This window comes from Pteronotus mesoamericanus, unplaced genomic scaffold, assembly GCF_021234165.1.
Source record: "Pteronotus mesoamericanus isolate MK-2021 breed Mesoamerican mustached bat unplaced genomic scaffold, CSHL_Meso_final contig_24, whole genome shotgun sequence".
NCBI lineage: Eukaryota > Metazoa > Chordata > Mammalia > Chiroptera > Mormoopidae > Pteronotus > Pteronotus mesoamericanus.
Window position 1 is genome coordinate 26,138,091 of NW_026555100.1, and position 21,390 is coordinate 26,159,480.

The 21,390-nt window shown below is 39.1% G+C and overlaps 1 protein-coding gene across 7 annotated transcripts in view; it reads right to left on the reverse strand.

Annotated features, from left to right (window-relative positions):
- The window catches only part of SLC16A12 (solute carrier family 16 member 12), a 77,479-nt gene that overhangs the window by 17,762 nt on the left and 38,327 nt on the right, over positions 1-21,390 (reverse strand). For 3 of the 7 annotated variants that reach the window (XM_054572819.1, XM_054572821.1, XM_054572820.1), the window contains 2 exons: positions 1,152-1,260; positions 489-738 (listed from right to left, as the gene is read on the reverse strand). In XM_054572819.1, coding sequence (XP_054428794.1) covers positions 489-598 — 110 coding nt within the window. In that variant the 5' untranslated portion in view covers positions 599-738; positions 1,152-1,260. Of the gene's footprint in view, positions 1-484; positions 739-1,151; positions 1,261-3,660; positions 3,777-21,390 lie in introns of those variants that run through there. The other 4 variants (XM_054572822.1, XM_054572823.1, XM_054572818.1 and 1 more) reach the window with 3 other exon arrangements.

The window sequence follows — 21,390 nt, forward strand, 5'->3', positions numbered from 1 at the left end:
AATCCCTGTCTTTACGCTGTTGCTCTCTCCTTCAATTTAGAACTCGGTCTCCTCTAATACAGCCAAACTCAAAATGATGCAAAAGAATTTAAATTCTAATCTTTAAGCTTCCAAGAGCTCATTATCTAGTGACCCAAGAGGTTTTAAGGACTATTTTGACATTATGTTTTTCCTTTCGGGGATGAGCTGCTTATGAAAACAAATGGCTTGGAATAGCCACAATATTTGGTCTAAAAATGTCCTAATACTTTGGGTTTATACATCAGCTACTATAGAAGAGACCACAATCTAGGACTTTTAGGTGTCAGAAAATCACATTCCTTACAAAGAAAAAGACACCTGGTTAGTCCAAGAAAATACACACATACACACACCATACAAATGCATACATATTTTCACAATGACATGTTCAGAAATAGAATGAAGCAGATTTAGAAAAAAAGACAAGCCAGATCATCTTAATACATCGAGAAGACAATCTCACCTACCTGGTCACTGCTCGGGTACAGATGGTGACAAGGAAACAGCCAGCCACAATCATCCAGCCCCACCCTCCATCTGGAGGGGAGGTGGACCGAACTCTTTTAACTTTTGTCATGGTTTCAATTCTTTTTGCTTCTTTTCCAAGTTACTCCAACAGCCCAGTTATGATCTTAGAAGTTTCCCGTCCAGTGACTTCCTGTTGGCATTCAAGATTGGCATAAAATGCTACCTGGCACGAGGATTACTGTAGGCCATCTAAAACCAAAAATCAGAACATATTTGTATTTTATTGACATCTTAAAAAGTTGCTTTTTCATAGGGCAAAAATGATTAATACTTTCTTGTTACATATGATTATTTGTAACTAAGAATACAGGACTGGGGTGAAGACCATTAGTTGTCCTTGGTGCCCATCCCCCTTCTTTTCATAATAGATCCTCTCAAATTTTAGCCAAATCCACATGTACCCAGTTTGATGCCATTTTCCCTCGCTTTTCCTGAAGGTAGGTGTGGCAACATTGTTTGGTCTTAATGACAGGGATGCGAGAAAAAGTAATATGTGCCACTTCTGGTCCTTCAGAGAAAAGACAAAGGCACTTTCCCAGGATGGCCCTCACCCCCTTTCTCAGACTGGAACATAGATGTGGAGACAGGAGAGCTTCACCCACACAGATCAGGACACCGCCTTAGGGCTAGCAGAACTACATGGTAGAAGGAATCAGGGTCTCCAAAAGACTCTTTGGCGAAGGCTGCCTCTCCAGCTCTGGACTTCACATACTGTTAGAAGAAAGATAAAATCTGTATTTGAACCTGTGTAGTTTGGAGTTTCTCCGTTACAACAGCTTAGGTAATGTCCTAATTATTATACTGAATGAATCTGACTGTAACATCTTTGGCATTTCTGAGTAAGAATGCTATTATCTGTAAGGTGTGAAATTGAAACAAGAAGAGAACAACAAATAAATGAAACAGAAGAGGGAGATCAAGCGCCAGTACATAAAATTCAATATAATTAAATAAGGTAGCAAAGATTGGTGAAGAATAAAGGATTACTCCCTACATTATGTTACAACTCTCCATTTAGGTCTTGAGCTTCTAGATAAATGAGAGTTAAATGTGAAAAAAAATCTTTAAAACATAGGTGAAATTATAGGCAAGTATTTGTCGGATCTCTAGGGAGGAAAAGGACTCCTTGAGATGCAAATTAATGTAAAAAAACAAGGTAAATTTTTGTTGATATGTCTAATTAAAATTTAAATTTATTTCTATACATCAAAATGTATAATAAATAAAACTAAAAGGTAAACCATAGACTTGGAAAAAAACATTAACAACATTAATTCATTCAACTACCAACATTTATTGAGTGTTTAATATGTGTTAGGCCATGTTTCAGGGCATTGGGGGTTTAGTGGAGATTCCCACATAGATCATCTAGGTTTGCCTCCCTCTTCATCTTATTAGCCATCCTGTGATTATGAGGGGACTGACAAAGGAGACGGAATACAACTGAAGAGTATAAATCTATCAAATGTATTAGAAGAGTAGTGTTGGTATAAATATTAACCTACTGATTAGGATAAAATCAAAATTATTATTTGAAATGATATTATTGCTAATCACTGGCCTAAGGACTGAGTAATTGCCAAAACCCTGGTCTCCACACTAAGTGAAAATAACACAGAGCTACCTTTTACAGAGCAATTCCCACAGACCATGCTACTATCTATATGCTATTAAGTAGCATATAGATATTCTATATCTTTATAGCATATAGATAGTATCTCAGTTATGCCTTACAACAACCACAGATGTAGGTATAATTATCCCTCAAGCTAGAGAGATTAAGTTATTTGCCCAGTTACTATAACACTGCCCAGCAGCAGAAACAGGGTATGAACCTTAGTCATACTGCAAGGCCACTTTTCCTAACCAGTGCCCTACACTAGTTCCACTGCATTTCCTTATTTCCTTGTATCAGTTCATATACATTTTTGTCTAGTCATGTGCATTAAATTCTTGCTGATGTCACACCAGTAAGATGACTTTAATTGCAGCCTAATGCAGCTAAAAATGTAGCTCTTAAACAGTACAATTGATATTTTCCTAAAACATACCTGAGAGTCAGTGACTTGATCAATCACATAATGATCTCTAATTTCAAAGCAAAACCAACTTTCAAAAGGACTCTCCAACACTCTGGAACTCCAGGGTCAATCCCTGCAACACTTAACTTTGTGTCATGGGGAAGTACTTTTAATATTCAACCACTTTCTTCCCCATAACTAAACACTCAAAGAAAAACTCATTTAGGATCCGATCCAAAATGACAGCAGAGTTGAGGAAGCTACACTAACCTCCTTCCAGGACCAATTTGAAATTCCAACTAAATTCCAGAAAAATCATCCTGAATAACAAACTGAAGACCAGCTGGAGAAAAGCCTTATAATCAAGAATTTACATAAGAAACCACACAACCACACTGAGACTGGTAAGAAGTGTGAAGCCACAACAGGGCTGGCTGGGCTCCAGAAATGGCAACAGACATTTCGAAGGGATATTTCAGCAGTTGGAGGGGTTCCCCCTAAGAAGTGTGAGGTCTAAACCCAAAGCCAGACTCCCCAGCCTAGAGTGCCAGAACTGGGAAACAAGCCCACATAATATCCAACTATGGAAAGAAGTGGATTTCTATCTACCAGGGTGAGACACCTAAAGATGCAGACATCGGCTTAAATGGTCAATGCATAAAGTTTCATTTGCAGCCACTTACCCTGGGCTCCAGCAGAGGGAGGGCAGAGTTGGCTAGAGCCACATGAGGATAGTCTGGGGATGGTGGCTCTGGGGAAAGAGCTGAAGGGTCAGCTGCAAGGATCCCTATGCTCAGTCATTCCCCATACTGCAGAAGCCATCTTTCTCAGGCAGAGCAGTCCCCTTCATGTGGAACCACCCTGGGGGGAAGCAATAACCCCACCTGCAGGAATCCCTCTCACCCCACCCTGTAGAGCTTAAGCCCTGCTGAGGACTACAGCTGGAGGCTCTTTCAGTAATTAAACCTAAAAGACAGCCTGCAGGTGGAGACAGATCTCTGGGTACTCTGAGACTTCAGCTGGTCCTACCCCAGGCATGGTGCTGGTAACAACCAGCCTTGGTGCACAGCTTGGTCCTTTATGCACTCACCCAAACCAGTAGAGGGAGCCACAAGTGTAGATTGCTGAGAGCTCCAAAAAGATCGCCCAGGGTCAGTCACAAGCAACATCTGACATAGGTCTGCACCAGAGTCTTTGCAGATCTACCTAATACATAGAAACAAACACAAAGAGGCAGCTAAAATGGGACGATAAAGAAACAGGCCCCAAATGAAAGAACAAGAGTTCTCCAAAAGAAGAGCTAACTGAAATGGAGGCAAGCAATTTATCACATATAGGCCTCAAAGTAATGACTGTAAGGATGCTCACTCAACAGCATGAAATAAGACATAGAATCCATAAAAAGGGACTAGTTGGAAATGAAGAATACAATATCTGAAATAAATAATATACTGGAAGGAATAAACAGTATGGTAGATGAAGCAGAGGATCAAATCAGCAATTTGGAAGAAAACATAGGAAAAAAACACACAATAAGAGCAACAACAACAACAAAAAATAATTCCAAAAGTAAGGATAGTTTAAGGAACATTAGTGAAAATATGAAGTGTAACAATATCTGCATCATAGGGACACCAGAAGAAGAAGACAGAGAGCTAAGGATCAAAAACATATTTGAAGAAATAATCACCAAAAACTTTTTTGACCTAGTGAACAAAAAAGACACATAAGACAAGGAAGTGCAGAGTCCCAAACAAGGTGGACCCAAAGAAGCCCACACAAAGGCCCATAATAATTAAAATGGCAAAGCTTAATGACAAGGATTCCTAAGAGCTGTAAGAGAAAAGCAGTTAGTTACCTACAAGGAAGCTCACAAAGGATTGTCATCTGATTTCTCAACAGAAATATTTCAGGTCAAAGGGGATTGGCATGAAATATTCAAAGTGATGGAAAGCAAGGTCCTACAACCAAGGCTACTTTACCCAGCAAAGATATCATTTAAAATTGAAGGAGAAATAAAGAGCTGTACAGAAAAAAAAGCTGAAGGAGTTTGTTACTACAAAACCAGTATTGCAACAAATGTTAAAGGGGTTGCTTTAAGAAGAATAGAAAGAAAAAAACAGAGGAAAGTAGTTAAAAATATGAAATAGCAAGAAATATGTATCTATAAATAAGCACTTTAAATGTAAATGGCTTAAATGCTCCAATCAAAGACATAGGGTAGCTGAATGGATAAGAAAACAAGAACCACCTCAGAATGGAAGATACACACAGACTAAAAGTAGAGTAGGAAAAAGATATTTTATGCAAATAGGAAGGAAAAAAAGCTAGGGTAGCAATACTTACATCCAACAAAATAGACTTTAAAACCAAGGCTATAGTAAGAGACAAAGAAGGACACTACATAATGATAAAGGGAACAATTTAAAAGGATATAACCCTAGTAAATATTGATGCACCCAATATAGGAGCACCTAAATATGTAAAGCAAATCTTGATGGATGTAAAAGGAGAGTTGACAGAAATACAGTCATAGTAGGGGATTTTAACACCCAATGGACTTCAATGGATAGATCTCCCAAACATAAAATCAACAAGGAGACAGTAGCCTTAAATGACACATGAGATCAATGGATTTAATTGATATCTTCAGAGCATTTCATCTCAAAGCAGCAGAATGTATATTCTTTTCAAGTGCACATGGAATATTTTCTAGGATAGACCACATGTTAGCAGACAAAAAGTTTCAATAAAATTAAAAGATTGAAATCATATCACACATCTTCTCTGACTATAATGCTATGAAACTTGAAATCAATCATAAAAAGAAAACTGAAAAATATGCAAAGACATGGAACTACATAATATGGTACTGAAAAATGAATTGGTAACGATGAGATCAAGGAGTAAATCAAAAGATACCTTGAAACAAATGAAAATGAGAACACAAAAACCCAAAATCTGTGGGACACAGGGATAGCAATCCTGAGAGGAAAATCCATAGGTTTACAGGCCAATCTCAAGAAACAAGAAAAAGCTCAAATAAGCAATCTAACTCTATACTTAAAGGAACTTGAAAAAGAACAACAGACAAAGCCCAAACTGAGTAGAAGGAAGAAAATAATGAAGATCAGCGTAGAAATAAATGAAATTGAGGCTAAAAAAAATTACAAAATACCAATGAATCCCAAACCTGGTTCTTTGTAAAGATAAACAAAATTCACAAACCTTTAACCAGATTCATCAAGAAAAAAAGAGAGAGGACCCAAATAAATAAAATCAGAAATGAAAAAGGAACAGTAACAACAGACACGGAAGAAATACAAAGGATTGTAAGAAAATATTACAAACAACTATATGCCAACAAATTGGACAACTTGAATGAAATCAATAAATTCCTAAAAACATACAATCTTCCAAAACTAAACCAGGAAGAATCACAGAAGAGAATATACAGATTACAACTAGTGACACTAAAGCAGTGATAAAAAACAAACACACACCAAAAAAACCCCCAAAAGTACCAACAAACAAAAACCCTGGAACAAATTGCTTCACAGGTCAATTTTACCAAACATTCTAACACCTCTCCTCAAACTAGTCCAAAAAAGTCAAAAGGAGGGAAGACTTCCAAGCTCATTTTACAATAGCAGCATTATCCTAATTCCAAAACCATTTAAAGACACTACAAAGAAAGAAAATTACAGGCCAATGTCCCTGATGAACATAGATGCTAAAATCCTCAAAAAAAATGTTAGCAAACCGAATACAGCAATACATCAAAAAGATCATACACCAAGGTCAAATGGGATTTATTCCAGGGATGCAAGTCTGGTACAATATTCACAACAATAAATGTGATACCCCAAAATAAACAAAATGAAGACTAGAAACCACATGATCGTATCAATAGATACAGAAAAAACATTTGATAAAATCCAGCACCTATTCATGATAAAAACTCTCAGCAAAATGGGAATAGAGGGAACATAATTAACATAATAAAGACCATATATGATAAGCTCCCTGTCAGCATCATATTCAATATGCAAAAACTACAATGTCCCCTTAAGATTAGGAACAAGACAATGACGTCTGCTTTCACCTCTCTTTTTAAATATAGTACCGGAAGTCCTAGCCACAGCAATCAGACAAGAAGAAGAAATAAAAGGCATCTAAATTGGAAAGAAAGAAGTAAAACTGTCATTATTTGCAGATGACATGTTACTGTACATAGAAAACCCCAAAGATTCCACTGAGAAACTACTAGACTTGGTAAGTGAATTCAGGAAAGTATCAGGATACAAAAATATCCAGAAATCAGTTGCATTTTATACACTGATAATGAACAATCAGGAAGGGAAATTAAGAAACAATCCCATTCACAATTGCTTCAAGAATAAAATATCTAGGAATAAAGTTAACCAAGAATATAAAAGACATGTACTTGGAAAATTATAAGACACTGAAGAGAGAAATTGCAGAAGATAAAAATAAATGCAAACATACCATGTTCATGGATAGGAGGAATTAACATCATTAAAATGTCCATACGACCCAAAGCAATCTGTAGATTCAATGCAACTCCTATCAAGATACCAACAATGTATTTCATAGAACTAGAACAAATATTCCAAAAATTTACATGAAACAGCAAAAGACCCCGAATAGCAACAGCAATCTTGAGAAAAAAGAAGAAAAGTTCAAGGAATCATGCTATCTAATATTAAACTATACTATGAGGCCATAATCAAAACAGCATAGTACTGACATAAAAAAAAGACACATAGGTCAATGGAACAGAATAGGGAGTCCAGAAATAAACCCACACCTATATGGTCAATTAACCTATGACAGAGGAGGCGAAAACATACAATGGGCTAAAAATAGTTTATTCAGTAAATGGTGTTGGGAAAGATGGAACTAGACCACCTTCTTATGCCACACAAGAATAAACTCAAAATGGATTAAAGACTTAAATGTTAGACCCGAAACCATAAAAATCCTAGAAAAAAATATAGGCAGTAAAATCTTAGACATTGTTCATAGCAATATTTTATGTGATATATCTCCTTAGAAACAAAAGAAAACAAAAGAAAAAAATTAAAAAATGGGACTACATCAAACTAAAAAGTGTTTTTACACCAATGGAAACCACCAACAAAAGGAAAACACAACCCACAGAATGGGAGAACATATTAGCCAATATATCTGGTAAGGGGATAATATTCAAAATTTATAAAGAATGCATAAAATTCAACACCAAAACAAACACCCCAATTAAAAATGAGCATAGGACCTGAATAGACACTTCTCCAAAGAGACCATACAGATGGCCAACAGAGATATGAAAAGATGCTCAACATCAATAATCATCATAGAAATGCAAATTAAAACCACTGAAATATCACCTCACCCCTGTCAGCATGGCTATTACCAATAAATCAACAAACAAAAAGTGCTGACAAGGTTGTGAGGAAAAGGGAGCCCTTCTGCACTGTTGGTAGGAATGCAGACTGGTGCAGCCACTGTGGAAAGCCATATGGAGTTTCCTCAAAAAATTGAAAATGGAACTCTCTTTTGACCCAGCGATTCCATTTCTGGAAATTTATTTGAAAAAAAAAACAAACCCTGAAACTCTAATTTAAAAGAACATATGCACCCTTATATTTATCACAACATTATTTACAATAGCCAAGATTTGTAAGCAGCCCAGGTGTCCATCAGTAGATGAGTGGATAAAACAACTATGGTACATTTACACAATGGAATACTCCTCAGCCGAAAAAAAAATTTTACTCTTTGCAATAGCATGGAAGGACCTGGAAACCATTATGCTAATGAAATAAACTAGTCAGAGAAATATTCCACATATGGAATCTAATGAACAAACTGAACTAACAAGCAAAATGGAGGCAGACTCATAGATAAAAAGCAGGTTGACAGCTCTTGGGGGTGTGGGTTGGGGGGTAGTAGGATCAAGCAAAATAGGAAAAGAACTTACGGACACAAACAACAGTGTGGTAATTGTGGGGTCGGGGGTCAGAGGAGGTGTGTGGCAATGGAAGAGGATATGAGGAAGATAAATGGTAATGGGAAAATACAATAAAAAATAAACTATAAAAAATCCATTTAAAAGATCCACCATACTTGTAGTTTTGCCTTAATATGCAAAACCTACTACAACAGTCAGAGCTGGTTGCCTACCCCAAATCTATAGTTCATGAACCCTTCTTCCATTCTACCATAACCCCGGGGTTTTTTTCAGGTATCTACTCTATCTGTTCTCATTCCAGCACCCATTTGCTTCAGGGAAGGCTGGCCCAAGCCATTGTTTCAAGGAATGGGTTTTGATTGGTTTCCCTTTTCCAGGTCAGTGGCTGATTAGGAATGGTATATGAAGTCATTCTAACCAATAAGCTATGGGCAGACATCTTCTGGGAAAGGTTTTCTTGCTTTTAAGAAAACGGACAGCAAAGAAAACAAGCCCCTTTTATGCCTGAAGACATTTCAAGTCTGGATGTGATACATGGAACTACAGCAGCCACCTCCTAACCACGATGGAAGCCTGAGGACAACGTAGGTAAGCCAAGGACAACACAGCAGAAAGATGAAAAGAACGTGGGACTTCAGTGATGTCACTAAGCCACTGAATTAACCAGTTCTGGAGCCACCATATCTAGTCTGTAAGATAACATAATACATTTTACCTATGGTTGGAACTAGTTGAGATTTCTGTCCCTCCTGCCAAAATAATCCAAATGGATACATGCCTTCCAAGGGCGGTGTGCTGGAGCCAGCTCCTACTGCATCTCATCATCCTCATGCCATGTTCAGTGAAGACATATTGATGGCTAGTATTTGGCCATGTGGAGTGTCTACCCCACAAAAATCATACATTGGCAAAAGACACATAAGACTTTTTACATCCTCTGAGAAAACCAGTTATTATACAATTATTTGCACACTACAACCTCAGATTAATTTAAGATGTATACAGTAATCAATTCTATGGCATATGAGGAAAAGCCAGAGAACTAAGAAAGAATTTAAACATCTATACAGAGAACTAGCAACTTAGGTAGCTTGTCACCGTTTTAATAAGGCAGTTTGTTTGTCTTATTAAGCAGGGATGGGAAAACTACAGCCTTCAAGCAAAATTTGGCCTGCTGCCTCTGTTAGTAAATACAATTTTAACTGAAACACAGCCACACTCATTCATTTGCATTTTGTCTTTGCTTTCATGTACTATGGCAACTGAGTAGATGTAACAGAATATATGCCTAGCAAAACCTAAAATATTTACTCTCTTTTCAGAGAGTCTCCCTGTTCTCAGGAGATCTAATGCATTGGTCTGCAGATTAAAATGCCAATATTTGGGAGGGGATGGGGGAGATAATCAACATTTATGACTTAGGTGGTAGAGCAGCAGTTCAAAATAGTGAAAAGAACTAGCAATCAAAGGAAAATCTGGGTCCTAGTCCTGACCCTCCCCCTCATGAGTTTTATGAACTTAGGACTTACTTTATCTGAGTCTCAGTTTACTCATCTATAAAATGGGGGGCATCTTATTCTCATGGAATGTTGTGCAGATTAAAGTGAGATAAAAACATGAGGATTATCTGGTACCAAAACATAGGTATTATTTGCCATGTTACTTAACTTCTTTTCATTTATTCATCACTCATTAATTCAATAAATATTTACTGTGTGTCCACTATGCATGAGGAACTACTTGAGGAGCAGGGCTTAAAGCAGTGAAGAAAGCAGACAACAGCCCTGCCTTGATAAAGCATACATCCTGTGGGGCATGCAGTCAAAAAACTCTTAAACAATTATTTCTGAGCCTCAGCCTCCTTGTTTATTAAAAAAAAAAAAAACCAAAAAACTCTCTGCTAACTTCACTGGGTTGTAGTTAAAGGCAGGTAAGAATAGTTACAAACTGGCAGCAATGAACAAATCTAACTTAAAGACATTTTTGTTAGGCCAGCAGTGTTGTTTTTTAATATTTAAATTAGCTGCCACATGTAAATATGAGATTTACCTAATGCTATAGACTAAATGTTAATATCCTCCCAAAATTCATCAGTTGAAGCCTAATCCCCGTATGATGGTATTTTAAGGTGGGGCATTTGGGAGGTGATTAGTGCCCTTATAAAGAGAACGCAGAGAGCTCCCTTGTCCCATATGCTATATGAGGACCCTGTGAAAAGGCTGCTATCTAGGAACCAGGAGGGGGGGGCTCTTACCAGACAGTGAATCTACTGGTGCCGTGATCTTGACTTCCCAGAACTGTGAGAAAGAAGGTTTTGTTGTCCAAGCCATCCAGTCTGCAGTAGTTTTGTTATAGAAACCCAAATGAACTAAGGCTCCTAAAAATCCTGATTTCCAAATTCTCTTGAAAATTTGAAAGCACTGAAGATACTGGGCTAGTATTCTTTTGACTACAGCCATCAGCTGTAGTCAAGTAGCAGCACCTTCCTTAGGAAAAAGACCCGTACTCCCCATTCCATCTGTCCCTGACATCCTGTATTGTCCAGTCTCCTTAAGTGCTGTTTCTCTCATGGGCATCTGTCTGGCGTCTAGAGGTCACAATTTCTCAACTTCTGCCTATATCATGTTGCTGTACATCAGTTTTTTGCACAGATTACATGATTTATGTTTATGGTGTATGCTTTGTACCTAGCACTCTCACAATTCAACAGGACTAGCATTCACGCTTCTACCTACACCTGCATACACACGATGGAATAACTCATCAAATGGACACAATTAGGTGCCAAGTGCCAGGAAATGACAGAATCAGTTATGTAAGTTAAAAAGCCAAAGTTCAGAAACCTCTGCCTTGGTATAGTCCTATCCTCTTCACAGATTTTTCTATTAAAATAACTCTTGAGGTTAAGCTGTTTTCCAACTTAAGACTCTAAATCCACCTACCCATACATGTCCAGTATGGGACCACCCTTGCTTAGTGCTACCCAGTGCTATTAAAGAATGCCAAAGACCACACAACCCAGGGATCCAGCATGGGAAACCAAAGTCTCAAAACCCCTGGCTGTAAAAACTGGGGGTTGCAGCAGCAGGAGAAATCCCCAGCCTCACAAGAGAGTTCGTTGGAGAGACCCACAGGGTCCTAGAATGTACACAAACCCACCCACTCAAGAATCAGCACCAAAAGGGCCCAATTTCCTTGTGGGTAGCAGGGGAAGTGACTAAAAGTAGGGTGAGAGCCGAGCAAGCAGTGTTTGTTCCCTCTCTGACCTTTCCCCCACATACAGTACCACAACACAGAAAAGCGGGTTGCCCCACCCTGGTGGATACCTAAGGCTCACCCCCTTTATAAGGGCACTAATCACCTTCCAAATGCCCCACCTCAAAATACCATCATATGGGGATTAGGCTTCAATAGATGAATTTTGGGAGGAAATTAACATTTAGTCTACAACATAACAGGTGCACTGAGACAAAGAAATATGGCCCAAATGAAAGAACAGATCAAAACTCAAAAAAACTAAGTGACGAGGAGATAGTCAACCTATCACATGAAGAGTTCAAAACACTGGTAATCAGGATGCTCACAGAAACGGTGGTGTACAGATGCAAAAGAGAGGAAAAAGTGAAGGCTATGCAAAGTGAAATACAGAAAAAGAAACAGGGAACCAACAGTGAAGAGAAGGAAACCGGAACTCAAATCAATGGTTTGGAACAGAAGGAAGAAATAAACATTCAACCAGAACAGAATGAGGAAATGAGAATTCAAGAAAATGAGGAGAGGCTTAGGAACCTCTGGGACAATATTAAATGTTCCAACATCCAAATCATGGGGATAACAGAAGGAGAAGAGGAAGAGCAAGAAAATGAAAACTTATTTGAAAAAATAATGAAGGAGAACTTCCCCAATCTGGCAAAGGAAACAGGTTTCCAGGAGATCCAGGAAGCTCAGAGAGTCCCAAAGAAGTTGGACACAAGGAGGAACACACCAAGGCACATCATAATTAAATTACCCAAGATTAAAGTTAAAGAGAGAGTCTTAAAAGCAGCAAGAGAAGAGTTACCTATGAAGGAGTCCCCATAAGACTACCAGCTAATTTCTCAAAAGAAACCTTACAGGTAAGAAGGGGCTGGCAAGAAGTATTCAAAGTCATGAAAGGCAAGAACCTACATCCAAGATTACTCTATCCAGCAAAGCTATCATTTAGAATGGAAGGGCAGATAAAGTGCTTCCCAGATAGGGTAAAGTTAAAGGAGTTCATCATCGGCAAGCCCTTACAGTATGAAAGGTTAAAGGTGCTTATCTAAGAAAAAGAAGATCAAACTATGAAGAATAAAATGACAACAAACTCACAACTATCAACAACTGAACCTAAAAAACAAAACCAAACTAAGCGAACAACTAGAACAGGAACAAAATCACAGAAATAGAGATCACACAGAGGGCTATCAGTGGGGAGGGGATGAGGGGAGAGAATGGGGGAAAAGGTACAGGGAATAAGAACCATAAATGATAGGTACGAAATAGACAGGGGGAGTATAGGAAATGGAGAAGCCAAAGGACTTATATGTATGACCCATGGACATGAACTCAGGGGTGAGGAATGCTGGTGGGGCAGCGAGTGCAGGACTGAGGGGAATAAAGGGGAGGAAAAAAATGAGACAGCTGTAATAGCATAATCAATAAAATATACAGAAAGGAAGGAAGGAAGGAAGGTGAAACACTGTGCAACAGCCCTTTGATAAGCAATACAGTGCAATGAAACAAGAATTAGAAAGTTATTTGTATTCTTTGAACAGTGATCTCATTTCTGAGAAGTTATCCTAAGTAAACAATTTAAGAGAAGCTCAATGGTATAGGCCAAAAAAAAAAAAAAAGCTGCATTATGATTAATATGTAAAACACAAAAAACCTCAGGGTTAAACCACTGGGAAGTGTTTAGAGAGTTGTGATACATTAAACAAATGGAATAGTACACAACTGTGTAAAAATTATAAACAAGAAGATAATATTGGAATATGGAAAACTATTTATGACACAATGTTAAAGTGAAAAAGAAGTCTTTAAAATTGTGAGATCTTGTAAAAGAAGCTATATAAAACCATGCAAAAGTTGTATACTTGTAACTGTCACAAAGAATATGCAGAGTATGCAAAAAGGAATATCACCAGGATTATATAATTAACTTATGATTCATTTTCAAAATTGTATATAATTTTATTAGATATTTCAGGTCTCCTCCTGCAGGGTAAATCTAAGCACAAAAATCTTCTTTGTATAACCATATCATATCACTTAATTAATACTGCACAAGGAAAGGCAGACGAACTGTAGAGGATACACTGCAGGTAAAAGTCCCTGGCAAAATAAAATGTTCTGTTTCTTTACAAAAATATTAAGCATCGCTAATTTTTACTTTGCCTCTGCTGTCCACAGATGATTCCATTTTCATTAATTTTAGTTGAGCAACCTCTCTTTGGCACTCCCACATTTTATAAGTTAAGAACTGATTTGTGAGGCTCTCTCAAAAACATGCAATGGCGTAAGTCCAAATAAAAAATATGTTTAACACTCTCAAGCATGGCTGTGATGACAACATAATGAACAAAAGTCTGTTGTCAGTTCGGGTCAACCTGGGTTAAACCACAGAACAGGGAACATCCTCACAGGATTCCAACAACTTCTCTGAAAGCATTGGTATGCGAAGGTATTATTCATGAATAGTCACCCAGTGCCTCACAAGCCTCAGAGGTGGGCCCCCTACTGTCCCCCTTTGACCACTACGAAGCTGAAGCTCAGAGAAAGGAAGGGACCTGCCTGATATCGCTGCATCTGAACCCAAATGGAGACAAGCAGCTCTGGGCAATTTATAGAGTGTGCTTGACTGTCTGCCCTCCGGGTTTCAAAATTGCTATGGGGCACTTCAACAAGCCATGAGAGCAATGCCAAAGCTTACGCACCCTATTCCAGTGAGTGACCACAAAATGAGGAAGCAGGGCAGCCCCCAAGGTTAGCACAGGGATATAACTGCTCACAAAACAACTGCTGTGAGTCTCTTTCAAAACAGGTTATTCAGCAGATGCAGATGTATTCAAAAGAAATGCACAAGTCAGACGGGCTAACCTCATTTCCTAGAGACTTTGCAGCAGCTTGCAGTTCCTCTAGAATAACAGCCTGAGTGTCCTTGGGAATAATTAACCCACCTCATAGAACACAAATACGGTAAAATCTTCGAGTTGATACTATACCTAAAACTATAAGTAAAGCAAGCATGTTACCACCATGAAATTCTTCGTTCTACTAACCAGCCTCCAGTTTATTTGATTTTGACATCCAACCACTAAAACATAAAACTGAATTCTGCATCTCATTCTAGATTCAGAAATACTCTTTCGAAACAAGTGTTGCTATGTTATATTATAATGTTCTTCTAAGGGGACTCCTTAACAGTAAAAGCCAGGATATGTCCTCAGTATCACTGTATCCCCAAGTTCTTAACTAAGCTTCTTGATCTTTCTAATACTGTATTCTGTTTCTCCTTTTGTGCCCTCATTATAACCCAAAAATTCATGAACTAGAAAAGAATGTCTGATTTAAAGTCTCATTTTTTTCCTTGAGCACTTTTTGCAGAACAATACATGTTCTTCAGGCAGTGTTTGGATAATATGACTTTAATACGTGCCAATAAAAGCCAAGAAACATTTAAAAATCTAATCATTTGCAAAGAGTTCTTGCTAACAGTCAATACCCTTCCAGTAAAGCATTCCATGTGTGGGAAAAATCTTCCACATTGCCCGCAGTAAAGTTTTCTGAAGCGATCCCTGCTATCGGTAGAAAACCTATTCATTTCTAAATGCCAGTACACAGCTGGAGACAAAGCAACAGCGGTCGGTCGTAGAACCACTAGTTTTGGTAGGCTCCCAACACTCTTCCCGCTCGTCTTTCCTCCATCTGTCCATTTCCAGTGCCTTCAGCTTTAGCAGTACCTTTAACTTTATATATTTGTTTATATGTTTGTTTCTAATATATATTACTATATCTTATTATGTATTAATATGTTTTTATATATAAAAAATACATATTTATATTTGTTTGCATCCCCAAAAGAGGCAAAGGCATGTGGCAGAAAGATATGAAGAGTGGTAATCAAGGCCACTGGTACAAGTGACACTATTTAATTGTATGACCCTGTGTCAGTCACTTTTCTGTGCCACTGTTTCATCTTCAAAACCAGGGCATCGAATTACTGACATCTATCCTTTAAACCAGGTGACTGATTATTAAGTGTGTTTTACCCAATATGTAAATTACCTGGTAGACTGGACATGCTCAGTATACTCTGACTTTACTCTTCATTACCTAATACCTCTTTGAAGGAAGAGACAGCTCCTCTTTGTTTTTACCTAAGAATCAGGGAATTTTCCAGTGTCTCTTTTTTACTCATTTCTAAAATATTCCTGTACTACAGATAATATTTTTGAAATATCTCCTGGTGTATCTGTTGCTGGTCCTACCCCAACCCGGGACTCAAGGCCTTAATTAACATCCTGGCCTGTGCTTGGAATCCCAGGGGACACCGTGTGTATTGAAGGACAATCTTCCAGGTATGCCGTGAGGGAATTCCAACACTTTCTTGCACAGCCTTGAGAGCAGTGGAGCAAGGTGTTCCTGCAGGTTGCTTTGCAGATTCTCTCCTGGGGACAAACTCTGAAAAGGACTGAACCTTGGAGGGAGGGTAAAGAGACCCCTTCTCTCTGCTCAGGTGCACAGTCTCTGGCCTCCGGACCCAGCTGTTATTTCCACTTGGAGTCTGGGTCTTGGGGATGCCTTCTAATGCTTGTGGATTTATTTATTTTGTTACTCAAAGACATTACACGTGTGCTAAGGGGAAAATGTTATCCTAAAATGAAGAAACCTAGTGATTTGCTTTTTTTTTATAACACTCTGGTTTTCTCTGTTCAGTCCTCAGACGAATCCTGGTAACAGGGGAGTAAATGATTACTGACTTCAACCAGAAATTTTTGGATGTTTTTCAGGGACCTTGGGCCACTAAACTGAAACATTGACCTTCGCTAATGAAGCTGCCAATGTTTCTACATTGTGCATGAGACTCTGGGACAGGAATACTTTACATAAGACCTAGAATAAACAGCGGTGATTTATATGGCATTTAGTCCACAGAAAGAGAGAAAAAGGTACCACTCATGATTCACAGAATTGGCAGAAAGAATAGAAAGCAAGATTCTTTCCCACCCTGTCAGCTCCTCATCCACAGAGCCACTGATTCTAGGCAACATCAGAAAAATGCTTACTTCTGAGTCTAACAGTTTGTTGACAGTACAATTCATAGCCAGGAGCTTGCCACCCGCTACCACTCTCCGCAGTAATAGAGGTCTTTTCTGTCCTCGTTGGAAGTACATGTAAAAGAAGTGACAGGCCTGAGCTGTAACCCTCTTTGAAAAAAATATGACATGTAGTCAAATATCTCAGTACCTAGCACAATGTCCAGTATAAAGCTGGTGCTTAAAAAAATGTGTGGATCAGTGAATAAACTTTTGTGTCTAACTCAGTGGCCTCGCACAATTCTATTTCTAATTTTGCACTTTCACAGCATATGGAATTGTTAGGTCAGACTGTGTTATATTCCAGACTTCTGGGCTGCAGAGAAGACACTTGGGGTTTGAGATGCTTGTCACAGAGTCTTTTTGTTAGTCAATAGAGAGCCTTTTATTGAAGAACAGTGCTGCCTGTGTATACCGCAACATTTTCCTCACTGTGTGATCACTGCTCCCGCCATGTTGTTGAGATGGGAGGGGTAGCAAGTCAAATATTTCAGTCAAGTATTTCAGTCAAGTGTTTCAAGTTAACCACGCACATCACAGAGTGCTGTGGAGACTGGTATTGAGGGAAAGTGCAGGCGGAAGACTGGGAGCTCCCTAGGAGCGGGGCACCCCTGATGCTCCCAATTGCGACCCTGTCCCCAGTGCTTAGGAGAGTGCCTGAAAGATAAGATGTATGCAATAAGTGTTTAGTGAATGAACACTTCCAACTCTCAAGTTCCGGACGCTTCCCAAATCACACGGGAAGGGGTACGGGGCACATGAGGAATGGCGGCAGGAAATGACCCAGCCTATCTTTGTTCCTTTTATACACTGTCACACCAAATTAACCAGCATTCCCAGCATCTGAGAAAGAGCGTGCTAAGTGAATATATCTCACTCAGTACACCGCAGCCTGGCCAGGCCCTGACCCGAGACCAGGCCAAATCTGGAAACAGAGCTCCACTGCCAGGTTGGCCCTCTCTCCTTGTGTTTGCAGAGTGGCTAAAAATGTGCATGGACTGCTGGAGGGCTCACCCACAGGGCCTGGCGCTCAGCCCACCGTCTGCCCCACACTGCAGAGGCCATCAAATTCCACAGGCCCTGAGAGATGTTTGCTTTTGTGCTCTGTAGACACTGTTCACTGCTTGAGCCACACAGCAGGTCACAGAAAGGACAAGGTGTTGCCAAGGCTGAGAATGTGGTGGACTCTTGTGCAATACTGAGGACCTGAATTTCTTCCTGCAAATGAAAATGTTAGAAACAATTTCATAAAAATTCTTTCAAGATGTGGGTGGTCACCTTCGTCTGTAGCCTGATAGTTGAAGCTGTTAGGAGTGAACCAGTTCATTCCACATCCTTCTAGTTGTGGACCAAGGAAAGGGGTGGTGAACTTCCAAGGCCTTGGAAATAGTTCCTAACTTTTTTTTCAGTTACAGTTGACATTCGATAATATCATTTTTTGTAGTGCTCTTATTTTTTGCAATTACAGTTAGCATTCAATATTTTGTATTAATTTCAGGTATATTGCATAGTGGTTGGACAACTATATAATTTACAAAGTAATCCCCCAATAATTCTGGTACCCACCTGATGCCAAGCATAGTTATTACAGTATTATTGACTATATCACCTATACTGTACTTAACATCCATATCACTGTTTTATAACTGCCTATTTATACTTAATCCCTTCACCTTTTTCACCCAGTGCCAACCTCCCAACCATCTGGCAACCATCAGTCTATTCTCTGCATCTATGAGTCTGTTTCTGTTTTGTTTGCTCATTTATTTTGCTATTTAGATTCCACATATAAATGAAATCACATGGTATTTGTCTTCCTCTGACTTATTTTACATAGCATAATACCCTGTAGGTCCATCCATGTTGCCACAAATGATAAGATTCATTCATTTCATGGCTAAGCAATATTCCACTGTGTGTATGTACCGCATCTTCTTTATCCACCATTTATTAATGGGCACTTGAGTTGCTTCTATATCTTGTCTGTTATAAATAGCACTGCAATGAACATAGGGGTGTATATATCTTTTCAAATTAGAATTTTGGATTTCTTTGGATATAAACTTAGAAATTGAAGTTCTAGGTCACAAGGCAGTTCCATTTTTAATTTTTTGAGGAGCCTCCATACTGTCTTCCACAGTGGTTACTCGAGTCTGCATTTCTGCCAATAGCACATGAGGGTTCCCTTTCCTCTACACCCTCGCTAACACTTGCTATTTTGTTGATTTATTGATGACAGCCATTCTTTTAGGTATGAGCAGATGTCTCATTGTGGTTTTAATTTGTACTGCTCTGATGATTAGTGATGTTGAGCATCTTTTCATATGCCTATTGGCCATCTGTATGTCCTCTTTGGGGAAGTATCTATCTAGACCCTCTGCTCATTTTTAATTGGATTGTTTGGTTGTTTTATTTGGAGGGCAGGGTTGAGTTGTCTGAGTTCTTTATAAATTTTGAATATTAGCCCCATATTGAATGTATCACTAGCAAATATCTTCTCCCATTCGGTAGGTTGCCTTTCATTTTGTTGATGGTTTCCTTTGCTCTGCAAAAGTTTTTAGTTTGATGTAGTCCCATTTGTTTATTTTTTCCTTTGATTTCCCTTGCCCAAAGAAAATATCAGAAAAAAAATATTACTGAGAATATTTTTACTGCATATGTTTTCTTCTGGAGTTTTTGTGGTTTAAAGTCTTCAGTATGTGTTTATTCTTGTATAGCTTGTAAGAAGGTGTTCTAGTTTCATTTTCTTCACATGTATCTGTCCAATTTTTCCAACACCATTTATTGAATAGATTGCCTTTACCCCACTGTATATTCTTGCCTCTTTTGTCATATTTTAATTGATCAATAGGTGTGGGTTTATTTCTGGGCTCTCTATTCTGTTTCATTGATATGTGTGTTTTACACCAGTACCATGCTGTTTTGATTACTATAACCTTATAGTATATAGCTTGATATATAGTAGCATGATACCTCCGACTTTATTATTCTTTTTCAAGATTTCTGTGGCTATTCTGGTTCCTTTGTGATTTCATATAAATTTTTGGATTATTTGTTCAAGTTCCGTGATACAGCCCATATCACTAAATTATATGCACTAAATTATAAATTACTTTGGGTAGTACAGACATTTTAATCATGCTAATTCTTTCTATCTATGAGCACAATATACGCTTCCATTTATTCTATCTTCTTCAATGTCTTATAACTTCTTCAGTACAGGCCATTTGCCTCCTTGGTTAAATATACTTTTAAGTATTTATTTTTTTGATGCAATTGTAAATGGGACTGTTTGTTTTTCTTTGTAATAGTTAATTACTGGTGTATAAAAATGAAACTGATTTCTGAATATTAATTTTGGATCTTGCTACTTTACTGAATTCATTTATCAGTTCTAATAATTTTCTTGTGGAATCTTTAGGGTTCTCTGCATATAGTATCAAGTTATCTGCAAATAATGACAGTTTTACTTCTTCCTTTCCTGTTTGGATGGCTGTGAGTGACCCAAGGTCACTTGAGGTGATCTACACTTGTTTGCTGCCCGTGCAGGACCCAGATTTACATGGAAGGGGCCACACTGCAAACCAAGGTCAGCTGCCACCAGTACCAGGCCTGGGGCAGCTCAGCTACTGACACCAAGCACACAAAAGCCTGCCACTGCCTGCCCACTGCCCTAAGACTCAACTGCTAGAAAGAGCCTCAGGTAGTGTGCAAGTTGGGTGAGGCAGCTGCTCAGGGAGTCACGAGGGCAGGGCAAGTGCTAATCACCAGGTTAATATGGATTTAGATTTGGAACCAGTGCTGAATCTGGGGCCACTAAGCAAAAGTCACCAGGCACACTCAGGCTAGGCACTGCCTGCCTACAGCCTGTGGACCTCTGAGAGTGGTTTTATTTATTTATTTATTTTTGGACTGCCAAAGCCAGGTGCCTCACGCTGAACAGTCCTGGGGGGGTATGTGGATATGTGAGTTGGGTGGGCAGGGTCTCAGGAAGTCACCAGGATGGAGCAAGTAAAGTTCACTAGAGTAATGCAGATTCAGAATTGGCTGTGTGGGAAGAGAGCTCAACACAGGGACAATGGCGGCCGTCCCTCCAGCCTTTACCCTGGAGCTGTACACTCAGCTTCTCCCTGTGTGTCCCTGGCACCTCCCAAGCTTCTGTCCCTCCACCGGAACCCAGGGTGAGTGGCTTTAAGCCAGTGAGTCTATGCTTGGCCCTTTAAGAGGTTGCCTGGGTTTCCAGAAGCCCTCCATCCCACCCAGGTGGCGGGGGGCGGGGGGGAGTGGGGGTGGAACAACAAAAAAACCCAGATTTTCACACCCAGATGTTATGGGTGCTCCGCTTCCTGGCACTGGTGCTCTAGGCTGAGAAGCCCAGTGTGGGGCTGGGACTCCACTCTTCTTCAGGGGAGACCTCTGCAGCTGAGATGTTTCTCCTGATTCTCAGCTGCCACTCATGGGTGTGGGGCTGGCCTGTGTCATGTCT